This window comes from Atractosteus spatula, chromosome 9, assembly GCF_055471065.1.
Source record: "Atractosteus spatula isolate fAtrSpa1 chromosome 9, fAtrSpa1.hap1, whole genome shotgun sequence".
Classification (NCBI taxonomy): Eukaryota; Metazoa; Chordata; class Actinopteri; order Semionotiformes; family Lepisosteidae; genus Atractosteus; species Atractosteus spatula.
Genome location: NC_142714.1, coordinates 39,329,268 through 39,356,568, shown reverse-complemented (window position 1 = coordinate 39,356,568; position 27,301 = coordinate 39,329,268). Strand labels below are relative to the sequence as shown.

At 36.2% G+C, this 27,301-nt stretch overlaps 1 protein-coding gene across 1 annotated transcript; it reads right to left on the bottom strand.

Moving 5' to 3' along the window:
- Nucleotides 1–13,507: 13,507 nt before the first annotated feature.
- Nucleotides 13,508–26,966, bottom strand: LOC148828556 (UAP56-interacting factor). Its single transcript, XM_088925944.1, has 9 exons — nt 26,619–26,966; nt 23,328–23,492; nt 21,949–22,079; nt 20,987–21,114; nt 19,695–19,785; nt 18,021–18,076; nt 17,857–17,931; nt 16,325–16,433; nt 13,508–14,893 (listed from the first exon to the last, which is right to left on the bottom strand). Exons 1-9 carry the CDS (start codon nt 26,689–26,691, stop codon nt 14,798–14,800), a joined length of 924 nt encoding a protein of 307 aa, XP_088782070.1. The 5' UTR covers nt 26,692–26,966; the 3' UTR covers nt 13,508–14,797.
- Nucleotides 26,967–27,301: the final 335 nt, after the last annotated feature.

The following is a 27,301-nucleotide window of genomic DNA, read 5'->3' as shown; positions in this document are numbered from 1 at the left end:
AAAGTAGTTGCTGTGAAATGGTTACCATTTATGGCAATTTCGTGCTTCTCTGACAGGTTTCTTTTTTTCTTTTTGAAATGCATTGGTACTTTCTATGGCCCTGAAGTGGAGCCTATTCTGAGCCTTGTAGCCCTAATGGGCAAGGGAAGGAAAAATGATGTCATTACAGGAAAATGCCTCACTAAGAAAATAACAATTGTGCCAGAAATTGCATTAGAATCTCTGCATTGGCACTTCTCATGAAGCTGCAGTTGTACCACTTTAATATTTGTGGACATTCTTTTAATACACATGCAGTATAACCTTCCACTCTAAAATCAAATACACAGTAGTAATTTTAGAATGTAATAAAAAGTAAATATTCATGATTTAAAAGAGGAATAACGCAAACTTTTCATACGATAATCATGACAGAGATATTAATTCAAGTCATTATTAAATATCTTTCTCATACTGTGGTAGCTTTTACACTTTAGGAACATTGTGATCCAGCTTCGCTTCAAAGGATTTGTTCATACAAAGCCTACAGAATTATTTTTAATAAAAATAAAATAAAATGATGAATAAAACGATGCCTGAGATTAGGTTCCGAGCAGACTAACCCAGTTCCACGGAATATCATTAACATCTACTTTGGTAGTTGGTAGCTATGATAGCATGGTAGTGAATATTCCTTTGACTTGATTGTGCAGTACAAGTATCAGTCTCAGTATTTCACAGTCTGTCATAGTTTGTCAGTGAAATATATTGAGATGTATTTAAAAATGCAACATACTCCATTGGTTCCAATACTTCTTTGTTAGGAGATTAAAATTTTGGTATTAACGGACTGAGAGGCAAATAATTCAACTGTCTCTTGCGAAGTGCTTTCATTTATACGTTTTTCAAAGTTAATTACCTTTTTCAGATTTTAAGTATCGACAGCCTTTTCTTCTCTGACTGCAGAAGTTAAAAATTTTAAGTTTAAATGTTCAAAGGCCACATTTTGCTCCAAATAGTCAAAGCTTACACTATTTAGTGCAATAGTGAAGCATCATGGTTGGAATGTGTACTGGAATATGAGTTAAATTGTTGGTTGGGTGAGTTAAATTGTCATTAATGTCTTAATAACTTCACCATCTGGAGTCTGGCAGAAATCCACAAAGGGTGTGTGTTTTTATTCTAATCAGTTTATCATAGAGTAACAATTATATCCTGTATCTTTTTGGATCCTTTGCCTTATATGTCCACATTTATATGTCCACCTGACTTTTGAGGTGTCACCCTGCAACTTACAATTGGCAACCCACTGAAGCTAAGCAGGTGTGAGCCTGGTCAGTACCTGGATGGGAGACCTCCTGGGAAAAACTAAGGTTGCTGCTGGAAGAGGTGTTAGTGAGGTCAGCGGGGGTGCTCACCCTGCGGTCCATGTGGGTCCTAATGCCCCAGTATGGTGACGGGGACACTATACTGTAAACAAGCGCTGTCTTTCGGATGAGATGTAAAACCGAGGTCCTGACTCTTGAAAAGAGTAGGGGTGTAACCCCGGCGTCCTGGCCAAATTTCCCATGCCTCCTAATAATCTCTCTCTATGAATTGGCTACATTACTTTGTGCTCCTCCCCCCCTCCGATGGCAGGCAGAGCGATGCGCCGGTTGGAGTGTTCTCAGTCGCACTTAATGGCAATGTCAGCTCAAAGATTTGGTTCAAACCACCAAATGGAGACGGGCGTGCCGACAAGCGGACCCTGCTGATGCGGGATTAACACTAGGATGAGAGAGAGATACCTGACCTTTGAGAGGTAATTTTTTTATTTTCTCTTCAACAAACAAATAACACATAAACACCAAACCTAAATAAATTATAAAGGAAGAGACATAAAAAAACAATGTACAATAAAAAAATAAAAAGACAAGTAAAAGGAAACACTCAGATAAAAAAAATAACTTAATAATATTATTCTACCCCAAACAATTATCAGAAATGACTCATTACTTCCGCATCCCTCAAACTGAGTCAACAATTTCCATTTGAATAAACTCCTTTATTACCTCATCATAACCCAGAACAGTCTTTTCCAACATCTAATAATATTGAACAGCATGATTCCATGCATTTAACAATAACATGTTTGCATTTTGTGACTTAAAAAGCTTTAGCAAGTAGTATCAGTGTATTAAACATAATATTACAATCAACAAAAGATCTCCAAGCAAATTATAATTTGCAGTGTAACCATATAGTTATAGGAAGTAACCTGTCAGACTGGTTATTTTCTTATACCAGGCTTTATAAAAACAGGGTGGCGCAGTGGTGCGGTGGGTAGCATTGCTGCCTTGCAGTGCTGGGGCTCTAGATTCAAGACCAGACCTGGGTGCTGTCTGCATGCAATTTTTATATTCTCCCAGTGCTCTTATGGCTTTTTTCCATTTTCCCAGGACCCAATTATCCTAGCACAGTCCAAAGACAGGCTGGTAGGTAAATTGGCTTTTGGGAAAATTGGCCCAGGTGTGTGAGTGTTTGTGTTTGTTTGTGTCTGTGGGTGCCTTGCAATGGACTAGACCCCAGTCCAGGGAGTATCCTGCCTTGCACCTGCTGCTTGCTGGGACAGACTCTGCCCCCCCCCTAACCCTGTATTGGATAAAGCAGTTAGAAAATAGAGGAAAATGAACTTCATCTAAGCAAAACATTCCTATTCTCCTTTAGCCTTTTGTAAAGATTATTTGTCTGTTTAGTTGTCACACTGACAATCGTGACTCATCCAGTTGCAGTTTATTTGTTTAAATCATGGTTAAAAGTAAAAGCACAAATTGGGAATGATTTGCAAAACTATATTCTTGAAAACTCCACCAAAACTTGAGCACTCACATTAAACATAACAGGAAATACTTACATAAAACAGTGCTTTGACTTGTTTTTCAGTGTTGTCATCAGTCACCGGTCTCAAATAACTTGTGGAAAAAATGAAAATGAATTAGGTAAGGAAAACTAAATGCAAGGTCAAGATGTGTCTCCTCATGACAGCCATACACAGCTGAACTGCTCTGTAGTGTATCCAGTGGTTCCCTGCCATGTGCTGGTAAGATTCACAAAAAGAAAGACAGAAGGTTTTTTCCTAAGTTCCATGTTCAGAATTAGAATAAAGTATGGACATGTGTTGCATTATAAAGTATTATTTATTGTATTTGCCATTGTATGAGTATAATTGCTTTAGATGTCTACCATTCAGCTGTTTTTCAGTAAAAAACAATCTTTGTTTTATCCAAGATTTACTTTTTTAATATTCCCTCCTTCCCCAGTTTGACATTCCAGGGCAGAAAAGTTTTAAATGGGGGTTATCCCAACAAAAAATAACAAAGAATATGCAATGATTTGTGACAGGAGACTTTCTCTACAAATGCAATTTTCAAGTAACACCATACTTTCTGCTCGCTGTACTAGCAATTTCAATTCTAAAAACAAAATGCCCTAAATTTGGACTTGGGTTTAAAGAAAACAAAGGTGGACTTCTTTTTAAAGAAACCAGCCCAGAAAACAACAATAAGATCATTTTCAAGGACACATCCGCAGTGCTGACTAGCTAGTGTTTGAACAGAAGGCAGCCTTCCCCTGTATTCCCATATATGGTATTCACGGCAGCTCCTGGCTTGATTGGTTCATTTTCTGTGACATGCGAGATTATGCTTCAGATTTGTAACGCCAAATAAACAAAATGCACCTGCCCAGACATGCAAACATATTGTGCAATAGGGTCAACATACAGATGGCAAGAACCCTAGAAAATAGCTTAAATTCCACTTTTTTAAAAACAGTAGGTCTCTCAAATTTTTGGACCATGAAAATACAAGACCTTTTATTCAAATCCAAGTATCATATCAGATCCATCTGTATTTTCAAAAGAAGAAAAAGATAACATATTTGCAGTTCTTTTAAACAAAATTATGTTTACATGTAATAAATGGTTTGACACATTTCAAGGAATGGGTTTTACTGTTTGTATAATGCAGTAATCAGTTACTTGCTCAACTCTTAATTTAACCAGATAAGTTGATTGAGAACCAATTCATACTGTATGTACAGTATAAAACCAATGATGAGCTAGTCAGGAGGCACACACTACTGAAACAGAAAATATAAAAAAATATCAAAAATAGTAAAATATCAAAAGCAATGAAACACATACTGGTAAGAAACTAAAGGCATATATCTAACATAAAAAGTAGATAAAACTTTCAAAACAAGTTTTAACAGTTACAGATGTCAGTCAACCGTAAGCCATCCCTGGGACTAAATACATCCAGAAAAATAAAATGCTGCTACTTTTAATTTCTGCTAACCTATCCCATGACCATTAACAACAGAATCCCTAATGACAACTAATTTAGTTAACGTAATTAGATTGTACAATGGAAAATACCCTCCTCTTATCTCCATATCAGCTCGCTGTGCCTCACCATATCCACACATAAGAATGATGATGCTCAACTCTGTTAACTCTGTTTTTCCCACCTTCTGACACACAGGTATCCTCCTGCAGCTCCTCCTGGATGACCGGCCAACACCTCTACAAAATCAGCATCCTGGCCAAGCTTTCACTTTACTGCGAACTCTTTACAACCCAGGGCACAGCTAAACTCTCTGAAAAATGAACCTTGGTATTGTCATTGACGACAAACACAATTTCACCAACTGCCTCTCATCTGACTCATTCCTGCAGATTCTTCCTGTACAACGTTCAGAAGTTCTGTCCATACCTGATCACCTACAGTTTTCTGCTCAGCTCCTTGACCAAGCACCAGTCATCTCATATGCAGTAATATCCTAACAGGATAACAGATGATTACAGCTCGTAGAAATGCTCCAGCCCACCTAACGTTCCTCCTGCTTCATCTCTCTCTATTGATGCCCACCTCAGATTCAAAACCTTGGTGCTAACCGACCTGGGCTTCCAAGGGGACTGCCTTCCTCCTGCACACCTCCAGGCCATTGTCAGGCTGTTTGGTACCACCAAGACACTGATATCCACTTCATTAGAAGGACTATAAAGACATAATGCCAGTGCTGAGAGGTCACAAGTCCCTGGCCAGATTGTTCTCTGTGTGGCTCCACAATGGTGGAGTGACCTGCCAGTCACAGTCAGAACAGTGGACTTTTTCTGGGGTGAAACTATAAACCTTAGATATCTTATATATATAAAACCCCAAAAGCCCACGACTAACCCTAACTTACTGACAATTCTCCTCTGTTGCTACTTCCTCTCTGTCAGGCAGCACTGAAACTCCATCCATCCATTTTCTAACTGCTTCATCCAGTTTAGGGTTTCTGAGGAACCAGAGCCTATATCAGAAAGCAGCACTTAATTAATGGCGTGTTTACAGTTAACTGTAGTTTTACAGTCATTTTCTCCTACTTTTATGAAAGAGAAAATATACTAAACTGAGGGAGTTAACAGGATTTCTTGACTGCAATTCTATAGTTGAACCCATACTAATCTATAATTGCATTGTTAATCAAACAGTAAGCTTATTGCAGAATGGCATGATACCTCTCACATCCTTAGTAATGTTTTATAGATAATGATATAAATAACAACACCATAATTTAAATTATGAAGAATTGAATATCAATTATGAATAGACATGACAAAAGAAAAAAATGTCATAGTTTTGTTACATCCTCATTATAAGTAGACAGCTAACCAAAGATAGAAAGATTTTAAAATAAGTAGGTAAAACATATTAAATGAAATTCACAGTAAATAATTAACATTTTTGTTAGCATTTAATGGAAGTTATTTTAAATTTTGCTCAGCAAGTTAAAAATTGTTTTACTGCCTTTACTTCGCCACTGTCGGACTCTCATAATGCTCATAGTGCATTAAAAATGAAATTTGACATCCTGACTACCCATAATTCCTGGCCTGGGCTCTTATCTAATTTGGAAACTGTTACTGACTTTCCTTCCTGTCTCAGTCATCAACAAACAGCCATAATTGACTGTTAGGCTTGACTTGTATAATGCCACCATGCACCTTGATGTTTACATACTTTCAGTAGGCAAGCAAAAGTTCATGCCATGATGATAGTTCTCATTTGTTCATTATTGTGTATGGTACCGTTTTTCCCTGAAAAATGAATAAACAAGTCCATCTAGTTATGTGTACATATCAGTAACTTGTGCTTTTGTTGAGAGTGTATATTTTTTAAAATAACTGAATAATTAGATTAGTTGCATCTCTTTGTGGTCCACATCCCAAGCATTCTGTGCTCTTAAGAACTGCAAGAGTGAATCACCCCTGAAATGATAGGCACACTTTTGCATTAATAAATTGTTTAAATTTGCCTGTCAAGTTTGCATAAACTTTCTAAGCATCTTCCTTATAATGCTAGCATTGCAGTGCACAATGAATCTTTTGAAGGTTTCAGTACTTTATATTGTACGAACTGGCAGCATGGTGGAGCTGTGGTTAGCATTGCTGCCTCACAGCCCTGAGTTCAATTCCGGACCTGAGCTACTATGTGCTTAGAGTTTATATGTTCTCCCCAGGTTTATGTGGGTTTCCTCCTACAGTCCAAACATACTTGTAGCTTAATTGGCTTCTGGGAAAATTGGCCCTGGTGTGAGTTTATGTATGTCTGTGTGTGTGTTCTGTAACGGACTGATGTCCCATCCAGGATGTATCCTGCCTTACACCCGTTGCTTGCTGCGATAGGCTTTGGCTCCCACACGACCCTGTATTGGATAAAGCAGTTTGAAAATAGAAGAATGGAATTGTGTAAACTGAAGCATGATTTCCAATATATACAGTATGAATAGCACGTATTTAAGAAATATAATACCAACGCACATAGTTTAAAATAGTACATAACTATTACAGTGTCTCCTAGTCACACAAGCATTGTCTTGAAGGAGGAAAGGAGGAAAATGTTGCTCTGTCTGTGGTGAGCACCTTAGTGTATAACAATCTTTGTGTCAAAATTCCATCTAATCATTGTATCTTTCCGAGAAGAAATGCATATTATATCTTTCATTTGTTAGAAAGGACCATTTTAATATAAAGTTAAATTAACAGACTTGCACTGTAGAGAAAAGAACATGTCTTTGTGCAAAAGTTTCATCATTCATCTAATTGGTAGCATTTTTTCATCTACTGTAATTGGTAGCTTTGAAATGAACATGTTTTGCAGAATGCTTGTATTTGTGATTGCAGCTTAAAGCTTTTTTTCACAGCATTTCTTGGTAATAACATTATTTTCTTTCATTTTTTAACTTTATTCAAAAGCTATTCATTGCTCAGAAGTTACACATTTCCTGGTTCACTAGTCAGCCAAGATTAATATGTGTTTTCTCTGAAAGATATCCAAGTTGTACTAAACAAATACACAGAATTTATGTGATGCATGAAGAAGATAAATCTTTAATTAGATGATTTTTCTGTGAAAAACATTTTAATGCTGGAGATTATCACAGATAGAAGCAGCCTTTTAAAACATTTAAATCAAGTTTATCTGTAGAATGATGTTTGTGTTCTTCCAGGCAATTCATATGGTCAATAGCTTAATGTGAAATCATGACCAATTGTATCAATCTATTCTCCATTGCTCTTTGGAAGTAATAAACATTACTAGCTAAAGAAATAAGTAACAGAGAATCATTTAATACATGAGGCAACCCACTCTATTTCCCAATCTTACCAAATTAGCTACATGAAATCATAGCAAAAACAGGCTACTGGCTCAACTATCAATTAACCATGGCATTAACCACATTGTAAAAAAATATCTTTGGAACTTCCTTAAAGCTTGTTTCTTGTTTCTTAAACAGATCTGAGGTATCACGAAATGTATCAAAACTCATGTTTTTGTTGTATTGCTTCCTGGGTTTTTAGTGTGATTAGTGGTACGTCTTTTAAGGGGTTGCAAGTCTAAAATTTTAATTTAGCATTCAAAAGTGTTTTGGAAACAGTAATGAATCCAGATGTTTTCTTTTATTAAAGGAGAACTAGTAACCTGAATGTCATGAATTAATTCCATTCCTCCTTGCATGGCATCAGTAAAATAAGCTCTTATGTTCACTTCTTCTCCATTTCCAGTACTATTTCTCCCACAATCAAGGACCCAGTGAATTTATTCTGTTTGCTAATGCAGTGGATTGGCACACTCAAAAGGTTTAACCTTTCAAGTACACGTTGAATGTGTACACGTTGAATTCAAGTACACTTGAATCTTTTCATTTCTGACATTAACAGCATTAAAAGGAAACTATTTTGGTGACACAATAGGTTGGGAAACAACTTTATACAGCAATAATCAAATGTTTCCCAATCCTGGTCCTGGTGATCCTAGTGCCAGTTTTCTTTCCTATTTAATTGAAATGACACTATAATTAATTAAACCTTCAGCTCCTAAAAATTGGCCAATTTCAAGTTGCATATGTAACAGGGCTTAGTGCACTATTTTAAAAATACCTAATTAGGAAATTATTAAATCAGGGGTTGAATTAAATATGACATATGGGATAAAAACCAAGCACAAGGCTACAAGGACCTTGACAGAGAATATTGATATTTTGTTATGTGCATTTCCCCTTTGATTATTTTAAATGTCTGAATCTATATTTTTATGCTGTTCGAACATTTGCATTGCCTTGAAAGTATTGGATGAGAAAAGGTGGAGGTAATTATTTGCAAGCTGCTATTAATGGCTAAGGTGAATGGTGATAAATGTTGAGGGTAAATTAATTCCCCAGACCTGACTTGTAAAGTCCTGGCCACCACATGAGCTTGGCTCAAAATTGACTCAGGAAGCCAGCAAATTAATCCAGATTCCTTTCCAGTAAAGGCAGCACATACTGGATCTTTCATTAGAGGGAATAATGATGTCATTTCAGGAATGTACTGCGGAATGAAGCCAGTTTAACAGAGTGGGCACATGTCCATAGACTTACTTCGGTTCCTCTCCTGACAGAATAACACATATTTGGGATATTGGAGAAAAATAGACAGTGACATTTAAACTGTATAAGTGAATGGTTAATGCTACAAAAACAGGGGTATTGTAACAATCATTTACTTATATAATGCACACTGTTGACTAGCAACACGAAAAATAGATATGCAAAATTTAAATCAGACTATTGAGGTTTATAAGAATGGTTTTGACTGTGTTTTATATTTTCCACTCTTAGTAAAGCTGGTATTATGTTTGACACAAACACATGGTTTACCTCTATTAATATCTAATATGAAAGGACAATTTTATTACATCAATTAACCTAATTAGCATGTTTATGGAAGGTGGGAGCAGACCAGAGAAACTCCACACAGAAGGTGCCCTAGTCCTAAATTAAGCTGTGAGGCAGCAGTCACCAGTCCCACATGCAGCCCCTTTTCATATATGACCTCAGTATTCTGTCTGACAGTGACAGCTAAAAATATATTAACTGTAAGAGTGACTGACTTCATGATGACCACCATAATTGCTATGTGGCACTCAGAGCAGACCCAGTCCACATAAGATACTAGTGTGTTTTGTATTCTAAAATAGCAGTCAGATTCAGCAGAACTCAGGGAGGAATAGGGATGTAGTGGTAGACTTTAGAAGCCCTAGGGCATCAGCACAAACAAATGATTGTGCAGTGTAGGAGGAGCAGAGGCATTTGATTACTTAGCGGAATACAGTGTTCTCATTCTTTCTGCCTGCTAGGGCCTGTGTCTTATTGGACCATGTTACTTCCCTCTTTCATCCAGAGCAGTGCACTGACAGTGAAGTATTAAGATCTCCTGTTGCTTTCCTGAAACCCCGTCTTCACTAAATGTAATATCATCTCTAGTGTGTTCTCTACCTTTAATACCATACCATGACTCCCAAGGTATTACCTTGTAATGTAACGTAGCACATTTTTAAAAATGTTGTAAATGTAAATAATAATTAACTTGGGCGTGTCCAGAAAAGGAGAAGTTCCACCTCCTTACTTCAATTTTACCAGTTATTTACCACCTTCTTTAGTTCCAGACTATGTACAGTAAATGCCTATGTTAATACAGAGATGTGATTTAAAAAGGTAATCAGGCTGCTAAAGTTTTCCAAATATGATGTCCCTGATCTATTTACAGGGACATGAATCCCATGTAATCATCTAGGAAATGTAGCAAAAGGAAGAAAGCAGACAAGGAAGAAAGACAGCATCCCAAAAACATGTAGCTGAAAAATTCTATTTGAACATCTCTAGCCAAAAAAACAGAACATAAGAAAGGCTACAAACAAGAGGAGACCATTTGGTCATTCTGGCCTATTTGGTGATTCTCATGGAGTCGTTTCTTGAAAGAAATGAGGTTATCAACTTCAGCATCATTTCTGAGTTTCTTGTTCCACACTCCTACCATCCTCTGGGTGAACGTGTGCCTCCTGTTTTCTGTTTTAAAAGCACTTGAACAGAGCTTCCACTTGTGCCCTCTGGTTCGTGTCCCACTGTTCATTATGAAGAGATCCTCCGGGTTAACTTTGTCAGTGCCTTTGAGGATTTCAAATACTTGTATCAGGTCTTCTCTGTTCAAGACTAAAAAGGTTCAGCTCCTTCAGCCTGAATTTATTGGGCCAGGAGCTGATTCTCTCTCCAGAAAAAAATATTCTGAAATGAATACAGAAGAGTTACATCTACTGGTGATAATCTGGTGGAAAAAAAACAAAGTAATCAAGTACAGTAAAGTCCCAATGCAAAAATTTCAGCTCAACACTGAAGCTGCAGTTGTCAGAGTGTTTGTAGCCATTTTCCAATCAAATGGTCCACTTATTATCAGAACGCTGCTTGTGCCTGTTTAGTGTCTCAGTGAATTGGAACCTACTCTGGTTGATATAGTGCAAGGCAATGTACCGTACTGTATGTATTCCCAGTTCATTGCAGAGCGCACAAAAGCAGAGGGACAAAGACACCATTTAAGCTACAGATGTTAATTAAGATAGAGGCACTGATTAAGCTAAATGACATGTCTATGGAGGAAGGACTAAACCAGAGTACCCTGAGAAAATCCCACCCAAGCATGGGGAAAGCATGCAAACTCCACACGGTAGACACACCAGTCCAGAATCAAAATGAGGATCTCAGAGCTATGACATTGCAGCCTTTTTCCATTATCTGCATTATAATTATTACCAAAGGCTTAGTTCTTTAGGTCCTGCCTTGTGATTTCAGTAAATGTTTCCAAAACAGCAGTATTTATTGCAAAGCACAGAAAACGAATGCCAATGTAAGGTCACAGTGCTGAAGATTTGCTGAGGCGTACTGTATTTCTTATGAAATGCACAAAGCCTTCCAAATACTGTAGTTTCCCTTCTGCGATGTTTAAGTGGAAAAAGAGTCATTTGACAAATAAAGCTGTCTTTTCAGCTGTAAAATACATAAATTCACATTAATTGTCTAACATACAGCTAGAATTTACACATGCAATCATGTCTGTTGATTGCCATGTTTTTTTTTTTCAGGTGGAACTATGCTTGAGAGTAAAACAGACCTCACAGTGTTTGAAGGAATGTTATAAGGGTGGTCAAAGTTAGCTGTTAAATGTTGGAAAATTGTAGACTATTTTTCAAATTATAGACTTTCGTTGGTGATTGTTGACAAAGTGTGACAAACTGGAATGAATAAAATTTTAGATAAATTTGTAAAAAGCTGACAATGGAAAACAAAGTTGAAATTGATCATAACCACTTTAGTGCATTTTTTAAACTATAATTATAACATTGAAGAGTCTATTGTAAATTACATTGTTTATTAGGTTAATCAACACAAATTTGTATAACACATTATATTCAACATCAATATTCAACAATTTAGGTTTTCTATGGTCAATATTAACACTGTTCCATCTGCAGATACAAATATATATTTTATTGAGTTCATACTGTACGTACATTTTACTTCAGTTTCTGTAATGCAAATTAATTTCTACTATATGTCATCATTTTAGATTTATTAACATAAATGTACTCTATAATATGATTTTATGTTGCAATAAAAGAACATAAGGAAAAAAAGTTGTCATTCAAGGAAAAATCTTATTAAATGCATTCAGTTATATAAATTACACTTGTTGGACACTTCAAAAAGAACTGTCATAAACAATATTTTTATTTATATTTGTTTACTTTTCTCAGAATGATGGCTGACCTGGAAAGGGTTACTTTAAAGAATGTGTAGTTGAAGCACAGCATAGAAATGGATTCAGCAGCTGTTTTTATAAAACATCTATTTGTGGTCAGCTGAACAGTTCGAATCAGAGTTCTATGCTGACTCCTTCTGGCTGATTTAACAAAAAACAAACAAGCAAGTTTCGTTGTGATGTTCACTTTGTACATCTTTAAGGTGAAATGGGTTGTGAAGAAGAGATTTACCTCAGGCTCAGGCACTCATACTAAATATTTCTTCATGAGTAAAGTTAGCAAATCAATTGTCAACCAACTTAAAAAATAATGTTTAAGATTCGTGTTTCTTCTCTTTGTCTTCCAAAATGATGTCAATATGAAGTCCACCTCACTGCAAAGAGTTTAAAAAAATATTTTTTTCCCTTTTAACACCCATCCATTTTTTAGCTACTTCATCCAGTACAAGGTCACGGGGGAACCAGAGCCTATCCCAGAAAGCAACAGGCACAAGGTGGGATACACCCTGAATGGGAATCCAGTCAATCACAGGGCAGACAGAGAAACAAACACACATGCCAGGGCCAGTTTTCCCAAAATCCAATTAACCAACCAGTATGTCATTGAACTGTGGGAGGAAACCAGAGCATCCAGGTAAAACCCATGGGAGCATGGGGTGAACATACAAACTCCGAACAGATAGCACCCCAGGTCTGGAATCGAACCCAAGGTCCCAGCACTGCAAGGCATCAATGCTAAACACTGCACCACCATGTCACCCTCCTCCTAACCTTTAGTACAAAATGCCACAAATAGTCCTTCACTAGACACCTTTATATAAAAAACTCACAGGGTTTACCACATACCAAATACCACAGGTCTCTTAAACTTGGACATTTCCAAATGTTAATGCCAATAGTCAATCTGTAAAGGAAATCTCCATTTATTCAAATGAAAGATTTGAATGTGTATTTTGAAATTTAAAATGGGCTTTTCTACTTCATATTTCTCTCCTGAATTGTGCTCCCAGAATAAGTGTTGAAAACTGCCAGGTTATGAAAGCAGACTCAGGCTGAGAGATGGGAGATAAGGTCTGAATATGTAACTAAAACTGGAAGCTTTTACAGCTTGGGGATTTTCTAGATAAGAAAGACTGGGAACTATTTACTAGAAGTTTTTACAAAAAAATGTTCAGAATGTTATCTTTCTGCCGATTATTACTCTTAAGCCAAAAGAGGTGAGTTCCTTTTTTAACAGCTCATTTTACAGAATACTGTAAGCAGCATTGTGTCATTTAATACAGAAAAACAAGAAAAAAGCAACAATACAGTATGATTTTTTAAAGTACAGAAAAATGTACTGTGACAGAGTAACTTCAGCATAGCACTCAAGATATCATTTGGATTTATTTTATTCTTTAAAAAACACATTAGGTCAATAAGAGAAGAAGGTTCAAGACAATTATTTTTGTTTTATAAAAGACTTGTATCTAGTCCAATAATGTAACTCAATGTACAGCCAACCAAATCCATGATGTTATCCTTCTTGGAGCATTTTCAGTATGTCAATCAAATCCTTCAATGTTTTTAATCCTAACTGAAAGAACACAGGAACATGTGAATGACTACAAAAAGATATGGCTTTGACCTGTCTTGTTTGTTTGATAGTAACTTACCAAAAACTGAATGAATTCAAACACTTTAAAAAAACACATTCAGTCAGCCAACAATGGCCTACCAGTTTGGACATTTATTAACGAAGTGACAAGTAATAATTACTTCCAATATTCTTTATATTCTTATTCAGCTGACAAGACTTTCATTTATTCCTGATGGGTGTGCATGTAAAGAAACTACATTCTTGCAGTAATATTCCCTTTAATTAAAATACTTCAAAATCAACCATAAAAATGTAGCCGTTTTTTAAAACATCATCTAGTCACCTGGCCCCATAACTGCAGCATTTCTGTTGTGAGAAAGTGGGCCTAAGCTTCATGAAATTTTTATGTCATTTGGTCATTAAATAATTGTTAAATCAGTCTTATAATTACTCCAAGTCAGTATTATAGTAAAGCAGACTTCAAAAAATTAAAAAAACATCCGATTCCATATCTAATTTTCTGCAGTGACCCTTATTGATTTACAAGTACATCTAATTTAAATTTGCCAATTACTACAAAACTTAGTACCACTAGGAGTACTACTACACCTGCTTGGGAAAAAATGAGGCACTTCTGCTCCTCCTCCAATATGCCCACCTTCTGAGCCATTTGTCTCTTGACATGTTGCCATGTCTGCAGTGCCAGGTGCATCAGTGCCACTGGAAGAGTGGCATGTCTCTCACTGGCATCACTGCAAGCCTGGAACTAGAGGAGAGGCTGTTTTGCCAATAGAACAGAGGACTCTTGGTGGCTAATCCCAGCTCTGCCCTGGTGGTGCTTAATCAATTGTATGTGGCTGCCTGGTGTATCTGGGTACAACTGACTAAAACTACTGTACTGACCATTATTCCTGCTGCCGGTTAGACAAAGAGTGGACAGCTGATCTCTATTACTCTTTGTAGGATGCTAATTTAAGGTCATTCTCTTATTTGTATACCTTTAATGTACAAAAAACTCTGTCTTGTCTCAAAGTGTCCATGAATTATGGGCCCCAGTGGCCACCCCACTGTGAAGGTGCTCTTCACTGTAGTGTCACTGTTCGTCTTCCTCGCTGTGGCCCCGCAGTGCTGCCTCTGATCTTCAGGAACGTGAATCTCTCATTCAAAGTGACTTTTGTCTGCAAAACATAATGAATGATCCACCCATCACTGCAGAGCAAAGAATAACTGTCACATCCACCGCTAATCGGAACCCTCCTCACAAATGGTCTCGTCCCAGTTAAGCACCAGCTGGAGGCAATCTCCGCAAACTCCGCCGATCTATCCCTTCATCCTATCTGAGCACCTCACTAGTTAACACACCCTCTACTTCCAGACTTACTTAAGCCATCTCCATTTCACTGAACACTGCTCAGTACTGTCAGCTTCTTTAGAACTCCTTGCCTTACATTATTAGCTTCCTCTTGCCTTTTTGGATACTCGAACCCGGATCTTACCTTTTGACCTCAGTCTTGTTTAGCACTTTGGATTTGTCTGCCTTTCTCCATTTGGATAACCTTTGGTACCGAACCTGGAATTCCCTCTCGACTATGACTATGAGGCCATGATTGATCAATTCCAATGGGAAATTTGGCTAGGACACCAGGATAACTCTGAAACACCCTGGGATTTTTAATTAGCACAGAGTCAGGACCTTGGTTTTTTAAGTCTCATCCAAAGGATGGGACCTTTTTACAGTATAGCGTCCCCGTCACTATACTGGGGCATTAGGACCCACAGAGGCTGCAGGGTGAGCACCCCCTACTGGCCCCACTAATTCTTCATTTACAGGTTTTATAGAGTATACTGCCTTGCGCCAATTGCTTGCTGGGATAGGTTCTCCAACGTGAATATATTTATTATTATATCATAATACATATAATATATAAATATATGTGGCAGGCCAGCAGCAATTAGGGTAGTAGTTTCAGCTGACCTAAAACTAGAGGTCATTAGGGCCTCTATTGTTTAATTGCAGGTTCACCTGTAGTGCATTGATTGATTGGTACGTAATTTGGTTTAATATAGACATCAATAGAGAGGTAGGTCTGTCACAATATAGCTTATATTACATGGAATAATAGAAACAGTATATTGTGTTAAGAGACATTTAGGTACTGTATGTAGCAGGTTTTATTCTGAAAATGAACTCAGTTATGAGCTCTTTCAAGGTATGCTGAAAGAATAAAGTAAAACTACATTAGAATTATGAAGGCAGTAATATTTTAATAACTTCAGTTAAAATATTGCCTGAAACAGTTGTGTCCTGGGGGCAGGCAAACTCTGTTATGTAAGAGGCAACAGAAATCAGTGCTACAGTACAATTCAAAGCCTTTTGATTAGAGACTAGATTAGTTTATAATAAGACCTGCTTTTGCAGACCCTAAAATCCTTTTAAAAAAACTTAAAATCTCAGTGTAATAAATATGTCTCACAGCAGAGACATTTAAAGGATTTAAAAGGAATGGAAAAATGATTCTTGGTTATTTTCACAGTAACATAATGCAAAGAATCGTTTTCACTACTAGAATATTCCAGTCAACTTGACTCCTTTCAGTGGTTACTCTTACCTGGTTGGCTATAGCTTTGAAGTTGAATCTTAGGGGGATACCTTTTGGCTGGGGGGGCGATGCATCAAAATCTTGGGTGGATCTCTTTAACAAAGAAGGCCGCTTTGCCCTGAGATCGGGAAGATTTAGAATGACAAACAGCATTAACTTACTGTAAATTAACTTAAGCACTATGGGAATAAAATGACCAGAAAATGTCAAGAGATTTAGCTAAATATTCTTGTAAACATATACTGTATACAAGCCAGGAAAATATTGAAAAATACTTTTAATTTTCTGGCACAAAATGTATTTTTCTTGCCTAAAGTACTTACTGTAAATATATTCTATGTTTTGAAAATTTACTTTCACAATTTGCTTCTTTATGGCCCTTTTTTTTAACAAAAGGGCTTGAGAGGGATGAAAGCAACCACCCCTTTGTTACTTTATTTGTAATCTTCGATATTACTTCTTAAAAAATTTGAAAAACTATTATCAACTTAATTTTCCTTAAAAAACTTTCTGTGTCCCCTCTTCACCGTGTCGCTACATCTGCAGCTGCCTTTTGTTAATGTCTCTCTCTGCATAGGCATCCTAACACCCTTGTCCTTCAGCCAAGAAGGTGAATGATTCATTTTCCCATGAAAATGAAATATTAATTGTACTGTATATGACAGGAAACAAACAAATTGCAAAAACAATTGTATTATTGTAAATACTGTAACTCTGCCATGTATGTAGTTACATTTAACACACTCCATTAACCAGCTTATTAAATTTGCTTGAATGTTTTAATTGAATTTACCATGAGCAGTACTGTACATCTGTGTTCTTTTTCCCTATTTCAGATGTAGAGCATCAGTTAATCTCCTGCCAACTAGGATTTATTAAAATATTTACTTTGTGTAATGCTCAATACTTTACAAGTATCACCAGGACCTTTTCCAAAACCTCGGATTACACAGTGACTTAATTCTGTCTCTGCCTTCATTGTACTATGATAAGCAAAATGATTGAACACCTACAGTAAAAACTCCAGGGTCCAGAACTTTTTAATCTACAATTCATCTACTGGTCACAAATGACCATTCTTGTACTTGCTTTTTCCATAGACCACATGTTTTTATCCTATAGAAAACACTGTCAGGCACCTGGCTTGTAACTTGCAATTGTCACATATATCCACGTTTTAATTTAATGTATTTGGTCCAAAATCTAAAGATGAGCAAAGAACCTGTCTGAGTTGTTCTCAGCCAGAGGTCTGGTAAGTGACAAAGCACTATGCCAATATAGGACCGAAGGTTTTGAAGTTGTATCAGTAAGTGAAATTTGTGCTCTGTGAGATATGCATGTTTATATTTGGGCATGACACTTGTAATTTCAAACAATTTCTAGATCATCTGCAAGTATGTCAGATTTTTATGTTAAAGGCAGTAACCTATTGATTAGAGGGCATTACAGAAATGTGCACATCAAAGATATTACACTACTGTCCGATGAGTATATTTTATTATAGAAACAAGACTAATTTACAGAAGTCAGAGCCCACTTACACTGTTCCAGGAGTTGCCACCGAATTTGGAACTTCCACTGTTAAAATGGAACCAGAAGACTGAGTCTGTCTCCAGCTTTGAGTAGAAGACCAGAACAAAAAAAAACAGAGGTCAGGGTGTGTACAACTTTTAGTAATCATCCTCAGTTATATGTTTTCTCTTACCTTCTGCCCTTCTGAAATCCCTCTGCAGATTTCCTATTATTGTTTCGGCCACTGAACTAAAGGACAAAAGCAAGAGTCACACATAATTTCAGAAATTCTGGTCTTAAACTTTCGATAAAACAATGCCTTTTTTCACCCATGTCCTAAAACATTCTATGATTATGCTCATTCATATATGGGATATACAGTAACGTTTGTATGAACCTTAGCACATTAAAATTGGTGAAATTCAACTTTCCTCTTTACATGTTGGATTTTCAACAAATACAAAGTAATTTAAACTTGATATATTCATATCATGTAAACTTTGAATTGAACTGCAAAATTACAATGCTTGGATCTAATTAATGTAGTAATGACCGAGAAATCATATGTATAGTACATACAGTATACATTCCTAAATATGTCTGGGATCTTAATTTATTATCCATGGTGCCACCATACGGTCAAAGAACAAAACTACAGGCTCACATTTTTTTTTCCAAGACATTAACCATTGGTGTTGAAGATTATAATTGTGTAAGTGTGTATGTTTACAAAGTAATGATGTTTTAAATTACAATTCCTGTTAGTTTTCTACAGTTTGTTTCAGGTCTTGGGTAAAGTTTGAGATCACATTTTACCCAGTGGGTTTACTGACATGCAAGTCCTACTTTAAAAGGACTGAGTTGTCTTAGGCTGGGGTAATCTAAAATTATAAACTGCTAGCTGTCCTGCACACAAGTTGTACATGCTCATCTCAATACTAATGTGAGAACAAGGATGGGGTCAGTCACTTTAAAATGTACATCATATTGTGAGAATTGATCATTTCTTTACCAGGTTAGAAATGAAAATGCTGATTAAACTATCCACAATTAACAAACTATACTATTTCTAACACTTCATTATTTTATCTAGTTACATAAAAATATGAAAAAAATAACTATGCTTCTAACTGTTAAAATAACTGTGCTATGAAGAGAAAGCTTTAGTTCTTTTGCTTCTTTTCCTTCTCCTCGACAACTAAGTTGTTTCTTGTTCAACTGGTTCATAGCACATCTTCTTGGAAATAGATTGTGCTAGAAGGTTTTATTAATATTCAGTGTTTTATACATTAAATAATACCTGGATGGAAGCTGCTTATTCCTGGTGAGGGTTCAGGCAACCCAATGTCTGTACTTCAAGAGACGTAGGCTTGTACCCTGGATGAACACCAGTCCATCCCAGGGTGCAAATGTGCCCACAGGCACAGAGCCAACCATTAACCTACCTGCCATGTCTTTGAAAACAGGAGAATACCAATATATATATGGAAAGAACATGTGAACTCCACACAGAATATACCTCAATACAGTACTGAGCACAGGACCACAAAAGCCAGTAGCACTGACCACCAAGCCACATTGCTGGAACATGTTAGCACCCATGTCCCAGCTGAGTTAGAGAATATAACAGGAGCCACATGTTCACATAACATTTTCTTAAAATTCAAAAATAAAATCCACGTAAAAATCTTCATCATATCAAGGCATTTAATACATATCAGGCTCAGTATTAGATTTTCAGTGTAGCCTTCTGCCATTTATAGAAACCACTGTATACTGTAATATAAATGTATGGTTCTCCAGGTGTGAGAGGACCAGCTTACTGTATATTCTTTCATTGTATTGCTGTGAAGCACCAAATACATACCCCTCTGTTGATGTTATGTCTTTCATGCCGCTCTTGTTTCTGTCTGTATTGCAGCTGCTGTTGTCTCTGCCCTCTGTATTGCATTGGGATGCTGTTATGCAGCCAAGAAAATCAAGAGAAGATTTGCAATCAGAATGATTTCACACAAGGCAGAGTCTCTTTGAAATAGGAATAGGTTAATGGCTGTGAGAGCAGACAGTATACATATATACTATTATATTAAATGTTAATTATATAATATAGTCTGGTAATTAGTATTTTATCTGATGCTGATTCATCACTGTTATGGTTTTTGTTTCCACAATCCTTCAGTTAAACTCCCAATTTGCCTCAATATTCCATCATCTTTTACTGTCAACCTTTATTTTAGTCCTATCTTCAGACAACACTACTTGTTCTGTTCTCTATGTTTAGTTAGGCTTTTTTTTTCACTTTGATTATAGATTGCCCCTGTACTTGGATACTTTCCTGCTGTTTTGAACCTCTTTTTGTTCTCTGCCTATCTGCTCCCCTGTCATTCTCTACTCTCTGTCTGCTACTGAATTCACACCACTGTAATAAATTGCTTCACTCAGCCTGTACATGCAGATAGCACCATGGGAATTAAACCCGGGACCCCAGTGCTGCAAAGCAGCAATGATTACCACTGTGCCACCATACCCCCTACCCCTAGCTGTTTCATCTTATTCTTCTACAAAATACATCTTCAAAAAAGACCAAAATGCTAAACTCCTAAGCAGTGTCACCTTGCAACTCCTAAAGCTAAGTGGGTGTGTGCCAGGTCAGTACCTGGATGGGAGACCTCCTGGGAAAGCTAAGGTTTCTGCTGGGAGAGGTGTTAGTAAAGCCACCAGAGGGCACTCACCCTCTGGTCTGTGTGGATCCTAAAGCCCTGGTATGCCAACAGGGATACTATACAGTAAAAAAGGCGCAGCCTTTTGGATGAGATGTAAAACCGAGGACCTAACTCTCCATAGCCATTAAAAATCCCCAAAAGAATAAGGGTGTTACCCCAGTGTCCTGGACAAATTTCCATTTGGCCTTTAGAAGTCAGGGTTTCCTAATAATCCCCACCTCTGAACTACTTTTATCATTCTGCTCTCCTCCCCACTCTTAGCTGATGTGTGGTGAGCGTACTGGTACACTATGGCTGCCGTCACATCATCCAGCTGGGGGCTACACATTGGCAGTGGAGGAGGGGAGTCCCCATTACTTGTAAAGCACTCTGAGTGGAGTGTCCAGAACAATGCTATGTACAGTAAGTGTAAGCAATTATTATTAATTATAACTACCTCCTAGAAGTTGTTGGAGGACCTCTGAAAGTTTGCCAGAACCTTTTCCGAAATTGCGGTTGGCTTGTCTGTTGTCTAAACCGCTGGCCCCAACTGTTGCTCTCAAAAGCTCTAACTGCTTGTTTTCCCTGGTCATGAAAATAAAAAAGAAATACAAATTCATCATAACATTACATTTCAAACATTTGCTCAGCCCAGTTGGTGCCATCTTGTAATATGCATCTTGAATAAGTAGCAGAAAAATAGTTTTACTTACATTTTACTATAGATGCTTAACTAACATGCTTCTCATATTTATTCCCACAGATAAGATACATCACTAACCTATTAACTTATCAGTTACAGTTCAGGATGCCATACAAAAGGAAAAACTAGAAAGACTAATAAGACAATACTCTGGAAGGGGTTAAAGGGGCACCAGGCAAATGTCCCACACAGTGTTTAAATGAAGACAATTTAAAACAGTAAAGTCTAGTGGGCTTCTATTTTATTTTATGTTTTCAAGATGTTAATGAAGAATATTATGGAAGAAAAAGAAACTTTCGTTATTTAAATATCTCTGCCACGATGAGAAAATATTTTTGCAATGCTACATTTTTTCTTTAAGGCTCAATGGTCAAAACATCCCACATTTGTATTAAAGATTGCTTCTTTTAAAGCTTACTTTTGCAATTTTGTAAATCCTTTAAAAAACAAAGCTGTTACCAATAAGAAAAGTTGATTTTCACATTTCTTCCAAGGAAATCTCAAAAGGATTGCTGCTTAAGATTTAGGAAGGGCTGTGGACTTTGACAGCATACGCATACAAAAGCAAAACAGTGTACATTAGTGTAAACTTTGTAACATACAGTATGTAACTCCCCCTGATTTACTATAGTATGTTTCCTTTGTATAAAATAGATGCTTCCAGTATTTACTGGATCTCTTTTCACCCTTATAGAACATCCTTTAGTCTATCATACCTGTGTATTCCATGCATTCCTGTTCAAGGGGCTCACTCCTTTAGCAACTAAAGAGGCCTTTCTTAGATTATAAGGAATTCTTCTTTTGAAGCCTTGCAGGTCTTGGCCCATGGACCTTAAATAGTAGGGTCCTACAGACAGCAGAAAACAATCTTAACTTCTAACTGTACCATAACTCAGTGTGAAATGTACCTGACTTTGCTGAGACATAAATGTCAAAATCCACTGTGACTTGAATCTTAGCAGGACAATAATTCAATGTAGTTCCTGAACAAAATGTGCTTCTCAGTGTCAGAGTCATATGAGATGAAGCATTTTTGTTTTAATTTTCAATTTAATGCTAATTTTATATAAAAAAACAAGTGCTTATCCCCTAATTACAGAAAGCATCAAAATCACACTACAGGAACTGTATTACAAAACTATCCTAAATGTTTCAATTTCTTACTTGTTTTAAATTATTTTGCTATTTCAGAGTAAAAAACTGCCCAAAATGAAGTTTTAGTGAAAAAAAGTTATTTATACTGTACTTACATCTCAGTTTTGTTTTAACTCATAACTATCATATCTTTTTTTATAATTGCTCTATTCATTTCTGTAAAATACATTTTATGTTTTGGAATCTTAGATTGACTAAGAAACAGAAATATCAAAACAAATTTTGTACTGGAGGACCTAGGATTACTTTTTTCATGTATCAGTATAATATTACTTATAAACTTATCTTCCTGTTCTTACGCTAAATTTTGAATTGCTGTTTTTGTACTCTGTTCCTACAGTCCACAACCACACACTGCAATGCAATATAAATCAACTGCCATCCTCTATTAAATTACATGTTCTGACAGTAGATAAAAACCAATAGTAGGCAGTAGTTGAAATAAGCATCCTCATGTAACATTTTTTCTTAAAAAGGAGTATTGAATTAAGTTTTTCTCATGTATTCATACAATGCTTGCAGGCAAAAATACATCCACAAATCAAATACATTAGGACCTAATGTAAAATAATAATTCATGTTAATATAGTTCTTAGAAAAAGTCCCAATTATATTAATGGTGTACTTTTTTTTTTCCAGAGACCCAAGTTAAACCATTGATGAACATGGTCTTCTGAAAAAAAACCTTGTCTCTGTGACCAATTTGGTGGAGCCAGGAAATGGGTTTAAGTAACATGTTGACTAGGCTAAAGCACATTGTGAAGATATAAGGAAACCCTAGAAGATTTCAGCTCCACAGTGTGGCCTCTGCCTCACTTCTGTGGAATCCTGATCATAGTTAGCTAATGTCATAGTCCAAACCAGCAGTCTCTGGGATATAGGGCTAAAACTAGACTCTGATTAGAAGCCTTTAATTGTGCTCCATCGGTGTCACTGTTACCTTGTTGAGCCTGATATGGAACTCTTCTGAAAGGAATTCTCTGTTGTCTAGAAATGTTTGTTGCCCCAACAAGCTTCTTTCTAGTAGTGGCTGCCCCTCTGTTATTCTTGGAGGTTTTTTCTTGATTGGATTTCTGTTCATTTTTGTTGAGTTTGATAATATCATCTAGAGAAAGAAAAAAAAGCACATTTAGAAGGTCTGGCTCAGCGCTTTGATGAACAACCATGGGAGGTTAGAAATGCTGTTAGTGTGAAGACCATCTGTCAGCTCAGAAAGTTTATAGGATCTCCTTCAGGTTTCAGTGTAACAATCAGTTAGGTTTCAGTGTAACAATCAGTTTTAAAATGTCAGCTAATATGGAGCAGTAATGAGAGGCAAGGTAGCTCCCTGAACAGGGTTATGTACACTTTCTCGCATAGCTGCATATGAAAAGAAGGAGACCCCCTTGTACTGAACAGGTAAAATTTAAACATGAACAATGAATAAGAAACCTACTGATATTAAATAGCTGAAGGAATACTTCAACTAAAAAAAAAAACATTTTCCAAATATTTGTATTTCCTGAGTGAGTTGGAAATAATCAGAGGAAATACAGAGGGCTAGTTAAATTAGTCAAGCTTACAATTTGAACAAACATTAAAAACCACCACAATGGCCTTTGTCTCCGTAGAAATGTTTCACTTCTGCTACCTTCTAAATTTAATTTAGAAATATATTTTAATCAGTGTAAAGGCTGTTTAACCCCAGGAAAAGTTGAACATCTGTGATAAGATCAAACATTAATGAGCAATAAATGAGCAATATATTAATGGATGTGATATTTGTCATACTTACAAATGGACCTATTGTGCTACATACATCAAATTTCACATAATTCTTCATGCACATTAACTTGTGTTTTAATCCATAAATATTTGTGTGAAATCTTTCATTTCAGCAGTTCGTCCATTCTTACCTATCAATGGAGATTGTAACAGAAGTTTGGTGGGAGGTTAGAGCCTATTCTCTTATATATGTCTCGCACCCAGGTCTTCGTTTCACATCCCTGCCTCCCTATCTCTCCATCTACACTCTTGCAGCAAGTCCCTGGTTCAATCCTTGCAATAGTGAGGGGGGAGGGATTTGATCAGACTAAGTCAAGTCAAATATTCTCTACATATGTTGTCCCTCTATTGGATTCATTAGAATTTAACTGAACTACTGAACTGCTTCATTATGGAATGTCATAGGGCATAATAACCACTGTTCTACAGAGAGCTGACAGTTCTGTAGGCAGAAATGGAAAAGAAACGGCCCCAAAGGCCTCCGTCCTTGCACTGTTTTAGCTGTGCCTGTTGAATTACAGCAGTTGAGCTTTTTATAGCATGTCATGTAACCCTGCTACACACCCATCATCAGTACAGGTTTATTGTACATTTAATGCTTAACTACTTAGTGATTTTATTGTACAAATTTGCAAATAACTTTTAACTATTTATTTAACTTTTTAATGTAAAATCCTTTTTAATAGGCAAAGTGTCTTTTTCTACACAATTAAATGTATCTAGTCTTATATAAAGACTTTAAATATTGGAAAGTAATAATCTATCACTACAGTATTGTTTTTTTTCACTAAATTTCACTATTTATTTGAATTCTAGATAAATATACCAAGCACACAAAACCATTTATTTTTATGAAAGTCTACATTATACAAATTAAAACACCTGTAGATGTATCCTATATGGAACAGTGTTAGTAATCTACTAATTTATTATTGACAATAGCTTTTAATTTTGCTAACAACATCTTAAGGGAAACAATCCAAAATGCATCAGTTTAACATTTCCAGGAAATGTGCTCACAGGATGAAATTCTGCTTACCCAGCCTCTTCTAAGATGTATTCATGTAAAGTATGTGATATTTATGCTGAGGCAGAATTCTATTTGTTTTAGGAAGACATCCAACACCCAATACATTTAGTTACTTATATTCTACCATCTGTAGTTACTGTACTGTATGTATTCTTTTCTCCTAAAACAGTATCCTCCAAATGTAACTTGTTTATTTATAGTCAAACAATTAGTAATTGTGATTTTGAAATTAATATGAATGATAAGTGCACCATTTGGGTGATTTCAAGCATAAGTAATAAATAATTTAATAACAATACAATTTGTGTTCAACTGATTTCAAGTGAGCTGAAATCACTGAACTCTTTGTGTAATCACTTGTGAAATTTTGTTTCAGTCAAAGCCTGTTTGTGGGGTGTTTTGATGTCTGTCTGTTTTGTTCAGCACGTAAAATACATGCACAATTCAGGTTAAATATAGAGATAGACTTTGCCAGTCCAAGATTTTCTACTCTTTTCTTGTCTGTATGTTACAGGTCATGCGGCATGATGTGGCACCTAAATATGGATTTATTAATAGCAATAGAACTCTTAATAGTTTTTGTATTTTTGATTTACAAATGAAAATTCCATAAAATTAATTATTTTTTATTTTCTTTTAGTTAATTTCTTTTTGCTATGTTCTAATTTATTCAACTTTACATAACGTGGGTTAAGGTTTATCCATCCGTAAAACTTTTATTTCTAGAACTTGTCTAAAAACTTTTGGCTGCTCTTTGTACTTCTGAAAAAAACCAACAACTTAAGCGTAGTGGAGACAATGTTATGGCCTCGAATCGATCCAGAATTTTAAAAATCAAAAACACGGAAACAATGAAGTTTTCTGATTACTATTATTCTGTAACGCACAATACTAAATACTATCGTTTCCATACACCCATGGGTTGCACTTAACATATATACACTATAGAAGTATAGAAAGTTGTCATATTGCAAAACCTTTTTTGCTAAAAAAAAACGTTTCTGGCCACTACACTATGTAAAATGCTTAAAATGTACAGTATGTATATGTACATGTACAGTACAGTATATGTATAATATAAATGTATTCTCTAGCTGTTTTCTAATATTCTCTTTGAAAAATAGTTTTTCAGAAAATAAAATATGAATTCTTCGGAATTTATATTCAAAATATAAATGATAATCTGGCCCATTAACTCTTGACAAAAACATTAGTTTATCGATGATTCTGACCCTTATCAGGTTTTCTCACCCAATGACGTGAACGTTTTCCTTCCGTTAAGCCATATTTAGTCAAGAAATGTCTATTTGCTTTGGAGGTGGAGCATTTTGAAAGTATTGGTCAATGTGGAATGTTGATTTACAGAGTTTAAGCAGCGATCGAAATTTTCATGTAATTGTCGTTATTACGCAGTTGTTCAAACACTGCAAAACTTACCAAGTGACATGTCAATCTTCTCCGAGTTGCATTCGACCTCCATGGGTGCTGGGTCTACTATACTGTCGCCCATTTTCGTTTCCAGTAGTTGACGATGCAGCTAGTTTGCGAGGATGACGATGTCAAGAGATTTGTTCCCCCAAACACAGATATCTGAAAGCTACTTACAGCAGGACAACGGATCGGTCGCTTTGTGGCACTGATGATGAATTTCAATATTTCACTTTATTCAGGTAGTTGCTTATCAAATTATCAAATCTGGTCTATCGATTTTTGACTCAGACTCCATAAATAACAGGCAGCTGTTAAGTTTTGACTCGTGGGCTTGTCATACCCCTGGCAGAAAACGATATAGACAAGCAACGTAACATATCTTAAAATAGCTCAAGCACTGGCTGCTCAAAACTTTATACAGTCAAATAAGGAGCCGATGAAATTTAAGTTTCATAAGGCTTAAAGGCTTTTTCGGACGCATAAATGCAATATACTGTACTTTATTTACAAGTTATTTGTGCTTTTCAACACTATCTAAGATACAATGTATAAAGTGCTAAGAACTGTACTTTTAAAATCAGAATAGGTTTTCCAGAAATCAGTTGTTTAATTCAATTGTTTAAAATCTTAAAACATTTGTTGATGCACAGACCAGCTATTGTTTGTAAATATCTCACATTTATTATTCT

Coding starts and splice junctions, on each gene's coding strand:
- LOC148828556 (XM_088925944.1), bottom strand. CDS start 26,691: ATGGGCGACAGTATAGTAGACCCAGCACCCATGGAGGTCGAATGCAAC. Junction 19,786..20,986: donor CCTCCAACAACTTCTAGGAG/GTAGTTATAATT, acceptor GCTGCATAACAG/CATCCCAATGCAATACAGAG. Junction 14,894..16,324: donor TCAAAGCTATAGCCAACCAG/GTAAGAGTAACC, acceptor TATGTTTTGCAG/ACAAAAGTCACTTTGAATGA.